The sequence below is a fragment of the Girardinichthys multiradiatus genome, chromosome 10 (assembly GCF_021462225.1).
Source record: "Girardinichthys multiradiatus isolate DD_20200921_A chromosome 10, DD_fGirMul_XY1, whole genome shotgun sequence".
Taxonomy (NCBI): domain Eukaryota; kingdom Metazoa; phylum Chordata; class Actinopteri; order Cyprinodontiformes; family Goodeidae; genus Girardinichthys; species Girardinichthys multiradiatus.
The window spans coordinates 4,444,010-4,450,647 of NC_061803.1; the positions used below are offsets into that span (position 1 = coordinate 4,444,010).

A 6,638-nucleotide genomic window follows, 5' to 3' on the forward strand; every position below is an offset into this window, starting at 1 on the left:
CTGCAGCTGTTACTGCAGCAATGTGGTTCTATAAAGTATTGACAGACTCAGCTGAATTTAAATGTTCACAACACTTGTCAGACATTTACTTGTAAACAATGCTGGAAACCATCAATTATGCACTACCTGTGTTCTTCATAAAACCTTTGTAAATAACATTGTAGTTTGTGGTGGTAAGATCAAAAAATGTGAAATGGTTAAAGTGGGGGCATAGATAAAGATCTCAAGTTGTATAACAGCTGAAAAGTTATCTAACAAATATGCAGACAAGTGATAATTTTTGTTTTTCTTCTCTGTGGTGAAGGTCTGCAGCAAAGGCCCAGATAAAAAGTTAATTTTTTTATTGAAAACTTTTATGCTTATTATGAACAGCTGCCAATTAGTAAGCACTGTAAGCACAGGAGAACCTAGTTTACACCATTCTGATCAGGAAATAGTTTCTCGGCTTTCTTTTGAATAAATTGTTTTGACACAAAGAATCGCCCATACCCCATTACAATGGTGGGGAACTATTACTTAACACATGGTAGGGGCACTCCTGTGTGTAGGCAACTGATATGTTTCTTTCATAAGTCACGAGATCAGGTGTTGGCGTAATTGAACGATCCGAGGAGGGAGCGGGTCAGCCCTGCTGAATTCCTCCAGAAATGGGCTGAGAAGCTATAAAAGGGAAGGATGAAGTTGAACATCTGACACCTGAGAGAGGAAACACCTGGAAGACAAAGGTAGGGCATCTGGACGGTTATTTTCTTCCTTGTGGTTTTTCCTACTCTTTAAATGATCAAATTTCTATTTTAATTGAAAAAATGCAAATAAAAGATTGTTTCCAGGTCTTTATTTGTGTACTGCTGTGTAACAGCTTTAACGCACTTTTTCTTTCTCAGATGAACTTGATTGCAGTAATTGCTGTTGCTGTTTGTGTCCTTGCACCAAGTGCTCACTGTGCCCCAAAAACAATCGGTAAAAGTCTATGCACATTACTCTTTCCCAGTCTTTCTGCATCAACCTGCCTCTGACTGAACTAACCAGCTTAATTATCTTCCAGAGTGGTGTTACCACGACCCAGCCTGCAGTAAGTATCCGCCTTTTACCTCTTTGCGCTCCAACATCCTCTCGATCTTCTTGTTGACGGGACTCAGCCCGTGTGTGTCTCTGCTGCAGGTGACAGAACCTGGCCGACCATCGCCCCTCAGTTCTGCAATGGGACGCGCCAGTCGCCCATTAACATCGTGTCAGCCAACGCGTCGGAGAACGCAGACCTGACGGAGTTCATCTTCCAGGGCTTTGACAGCATCACCGCCATGGCAAACATTAAGAACACCGGGGAGACTGGTATGTACTGAGGCTGTAATCAGCATCTCTTTATGCATGCATGGTGACAGGACCAAGATCGTAATGGATCCGAAGCAGGCTTTATTTAATTATTTTATTTTGTGGCAAAGAATGCGTTTCTTGAATTTACTTTCAATAGCTGTGTCAATGTACATTTATTGTATAAATCACAGTATAATATGAAATAATTTACAATAACTCTATAATGTAAAAGGTTTAAACTGGGTCACGTTGCCCTTCATTCATGGCCAGTGCCCCCTTAGCAATGGACCTGCTTTCAACCTCATTCAGATCTGAAGTCAGTGTTGCATCCATACCTTGCTATGATATTATAAACCAGGGGTCTCCAACTCCTCTAGACCTACTCTCCTGCTACTTTTAGACATATCCCTGCACCAGAACACCCGGAAGAAATTGATAAATTCCCTCCTTAACATGTCATTGAGTTCCATAGAGACCTGGCCGTTTATTTATTTCAGGCTCTGTAGAGGACTGAATTTGGGCACCCCTGTTATGAACCTTTAACAGAGGTTCATAATCCTGCTCGTTAGGTCACATTGCCCTGTATGTTTAAGGTGTTTCACTGCCTCCACACATCTGACTTAAATAAATAGATCATTAACAGTCTTCTGCAGCACTGGATGGCAGCTGATGACAGCATGCAATGATTTGATTCAGCAGAAATTCATTTAAGATATGAAGGGCAGCGTGTCCTGAGGACCAAGATTGAAAATCAGTGACCTAAATATTTATTCTAGATTTTGACCTAAAAAAACTTCCTGGTTTTAAAACTGGTTTAGGTTTACACTGGAAAGTAAAAATTGATAACAACCTCAAAAGTCTTTAGATCCCACAAGGAAGCATAAACCAGAACTCAGACAGTTTATTCGATTAAGTAGGAATGAGTTGATTTGCTTGTCTTTTTTTTTCTTGAGGAAGAAAAAGCTCTTTATAAATATGATGTGTCCATCAAATCTATCCATCCATTTTCTATACCCACGTCTTCCATACAGGGTCACGGGGGAGCTGGTGCCTATCTCCAGCGGTATATGGGTGATAGGCGATGTACATCCTGGACAGGTTGCCAGTCCATCACATGGCAACACAAACACACGTAGGACAAACAAAGATGCACACACCCATTCATACCTAAGGGCAATTTAGAGAGACCATTTAACTTAACACTCCGGTTTTTGGAATGTGGGAGGAAGCCAGAGTACCTGATTCGAACCCAGGTATGCACGGGAAGAACAGGAATATCGCAGAGACAAGGTTTCGTTTGCATTCATAAAATGAAATGTCAGGTGCTCAGGATGAATTCCAATTTCCTACCAGAACTCTTGCTCTTCGATAGATGCAGCTCCTCTGTGACAAACTGGTGATAAATTAGTGCTTAAAAGTCTTGTTAATGCATCAAGACAAAAAGTGGACTCACGTGCATTTAAAAAAATCCTGGAGTTGTATATCTCGGCATTGTGGGGTAAGCTGAGAATAGCTGAGTCAGTAAAGATGCTGCATTAGTAATAAAGACATCTTAAGCTCCAAGACTTTTGTTTTTTAAGCCTAGTCAATCCCTGCTTAAACGGTTGACATGCTGACTTCTTAGAAAGGCCTAAAACAACAAAAAGTGTTTAGACATTTTATCTTTCACTTTTAAACCAAATTTGTACCAGTTGTGTACCAGCATCTATAGATCATTTAGTCCAGTGGTGTCCATCTCCAGTCCTGGAGGTCCAATGGCTAAATCAGTTCTGAGCAATCCCCAAAGTTCTGCAGGGGGCTGCTAATAAACCCATTCATTTGCTTCAACTGGGAGTCAGAGAGAGTTTTATTTGAAAGGAGAAACACTCACTCTGTGCACAGCATTCTTATATAGACTATGTAGCTTTAAGAAGGAAAGATGAAAACTTAAGCTTTAATTTCAGGCACTTATATATAAATTTACCGATTTCCTGTTGATTAATTTGCAAATGGTTAATGTTTTTAAAATGTAACACCACATTTATAAAATGATAAAGTTTCATAAAATTAAGACTAGACATGTGCCAGTGTGAGATCATCCTACCATAATAACCTTGAGTGAAAAAACGCATGTTTTTGAAGTCTTAGAAATTTAGAAAATTATATACTGTAATTTTATCTAATACAGCTCATTAACCAGCTTTTAGCTTTTCAACTGTACCTTAAAAACCGGACACTGTAGCCTTTCAGCAAGCTGCCTGGCAGTGTGTAGCAATAGACGGGGAGGTGAAGCAGTGGAGAACAGTTGTCACTCAGGTGTTTTCTGTAGCTTCTCATTAAACCACTTTAAAGCATGGAAAAGAGGGGCATGAGGAAAGTCTTTTCTATTTTGGAACCATAACATTCTAAAACCTTTATAAAACAATCTATGAATTTTAATTAATGTTCTCTCCAAGCACATGTGTCCTTCCATTTAAATTGTAAATGAATTAAAATGTTATTTAATTTTAAAATAAGAATTTTAAACTTAGAAGAAATCTATGAGGACAATGGAGAGAGTTTAAATGTTTGCTCATCCTTGATCCACTTGAGTCCAAACGATAAAACAAGTTCTGAAATTTATACCATCTTGTAACCAAACTGGTTGGCTGTGGCTTGTTGAAAATTTGATACCATCAAGGAAATATTTTCTTGACACGTAGAGCCATTTGCGCCTTCAGTTTATCTTTTATTTCTTTTTAATTTTTCAGTGAAAGTGTCTTTAAATAAAGGCGTCAAGATCTCAGGAGGAGACCTGCCTGAGAGCTACGACAGCCTGCAGTTTCACCTTCACTGGGGAAACAGCACCGTCTCCCCTGGTTCAGAACATACTGTGGACGGCAAGCGCTTCCCGATGGAGGTATTTCTAATCTTTCTGTAAACCTTTTTAAAATTAAGATACAATTTAAAAATGTATTTTTTTTGTTTTGTTATTCCTTCCTCAGCTTCACATTGTAAACAGCAAATCCTCCTACAAGGAGAACACCACTCTTGCTGTCGCTGATTCTCAAGGACTTGCAGCTCTTGGTTTCCTCATTGAGGTAAGCAGAGATGACCTAAAGTGTGAGACCTGTGTTCGTTTTCTACAGCTGCTTTATCAGCATCCCTCTTTACTTTTAAAGGAGCTGCCGAATACAGTGGACCAGCCAGCTAGCTGGAAGACCCTGGCCTCCTATTTGTCAAACATCTCATTGGCTGGTAAGGTTGACCCATGGTGAAGCTCATTGTTTTTGTGTGTAAGCAGCTCACTTCAGTGGTCTTTTCTCTCCTCAGGTGAGAATGCAAAAATAGCAGCTGGGATTTCTCTAGATGATCTCCTTTCAGGGGTGAACCGTAGAAATTACTACCGCTACCTTGGCTCCTTGACCACCCCAGTGTGTAATGAGGCCGTGATTTGGACTGTGTTCAAGGACTCGATTAAAGTCAGCAAAAACCTGGTGAGTGCCTCTATAGGAGGTTGATTTTAATGAGTTATTACCCACGTGGGTAAATTTTGTGAATTCTCCCTCCAGATTGACCTCTTCAGCACAAGTTTGCACATCAGTGACACCGCTTCGCCTCTGATGGTTAATGTGTTTCGAGGCATCCAGCGATCACAGCCAGTCTCAACGCAGCCGAAGGCCAGCTCCTCCACCAAAACTGGCTACTCTCTGGCTTTAATGACCCTCGGCCTTGTAATGGGGAGATATTAAAATGAAAGCTACGGTCGCAGGTGAACCAGTTGCTGCGTAAAACATGCATAAAATGCTAAATACTGGTGACCTCAGTCCTGCACACAGTTTTTGGAAGTTTGTTTAGAATATTGAGACTTGCCTGTCTTGAACAGCCATGCAACATCAATGCATCTGTAATTATTTTTTGTTGTTGTTTCTTGTTGTTTTTCTTGCACTCTGCAGAAATATTTGCATGTTTAAATTGCACTAGTTGAACCTGAAGCCGTTTTATTTTGCGTAGTGAAGGTTCAAAGTGCACTCTGACTGCACTGTTCAATGGTTAGGATTAATTGGAATGTATGTATCTGACTTTTGTGAAGTGCCTTGAGACGACATGTGTTGTGAATTGGTGCTATATAAATAAACTGAATTAAAGTGTAACTTTATTGCCAGTAAACGTTTCCTCACCTCTCAAATTTGTAGAAAGTGAAGACAGCTAAGGCGGTAACTACCCAATGACTAATCAGAAAGGTGCTTCTTTTTTCTTAAAATGACTTCACATGTTTACATCCAGGAAATTAATTGTTAGTTTATATTAAAGGATTAGACTTTGAAAGAAAGATATTCAAATATTTTTCTCTTCTGAATATCTGTTACCTCGCTCAGCGAACTCTGGAAACATTTACACAATATATAGACTTTTCATTCAAAATGTATTCATTTATTTTCAACTATTTTACATCTGCTATCTGTGTTTTTTTTTTTCATCTGTTGTAACATACATAATTACCTGTTTGCATTTATTGCTAAATAATAAAGGGTAAACATATTAAACCTTAAAACAGGAAGCTTCCCATGTCTTCCAGTCTTCCTTCTCTTCAGGAACTACATGCATCCATGACTCAGAGGTGAGCAGGAAAGATTGGAGTTGGGCCCTCCCACCCTGGAGACCAACTTTTTCAGACTCTCCCCTCTGGCATGAGGCTGGGGTCCATCAGGACCAGAACCTCTTGCCACAAAAACAGCTTCTTCTCGTCTGCAGCTAGTCTCCTTAACAAGGCCCTGGTCCCCCACTGACACTTTCCCCTTGCAAAAAATACAAATATCTCAGCACATGTAAATACAATTTAATTTTATATTGTTATCGTATATTTTTAATATTTGTTACGGCGCTCTTCTCTATAAAACATTGCGCTACTTTTCTCTATTCTCAAAACATTGTCAGGTGTATGTTGGTCTATGTGTAGCACTTAACCACCTAAGCAAATTCCTCGTACGTGTGAAACACTACTTGGAAAAAATGTTTTTCTGATTCTGATGTATTTTAAGTAGGCCATCTGAGCAGAATAAAGGCAGGACATATTTCTTATAGCAGAAATGACCCTGTCCCTTGAAAAAAAGGTAGTCGCCGTTAAAGGAAACACATAACAGGTACGGATCATGACATTACCCCTCCCTCAAGGGCGGATAACAGACACCTCAATGAGTCCATGAAAACGAAACAAACAAAACCCCAAACAGGGTGGGTGGAGGGGGCCTCAGAGGGAGAGCAAGAAAAGCAAAACTAGAGTTCAGGTGGGTGACCCGGAAGCCGTCCTGTACAGACACAGATATCAGAAGCTCCAAAGGCTGAGGAACACTGAGGAGATTTAA

At 40.0% G+C, this 6,638-nt stretch overlaps 1 protein-coding gene across 1 annotated transcript; it reads left to right on the forward strand.

The window, feature by feature from the left end:
- Positions 1-697: 697 nt before the first annotated feature.
- ca15b (carbonic anhydrase XVb) lies at positions 698-5,795 on the forward strand. The gene is made up of 9 exons (XM_047377717.1): positions 698-725; positions 885-960; positions 1,046-1,072; positions 1,162-1,332; positions 4,044-4,192; positions 4,278-4,373; positions 4,455-4,530; positions 4,606-4,769; positions 4,845-5,795. The coding sequence occupies exons 2-9, from the start codon at positions 885-887 to the stop codon at positions 5,022-5,024; spliced, it is 939 nt and encodes a 312-aa protein (XP_047233673.1). The 5' UTR covers positions 698-725; the 3' UTR covers positions 5,025-5,795.
- The last annotated feature ends 843 nt before the right edge of the window (positions 5,796-6,638 follow it).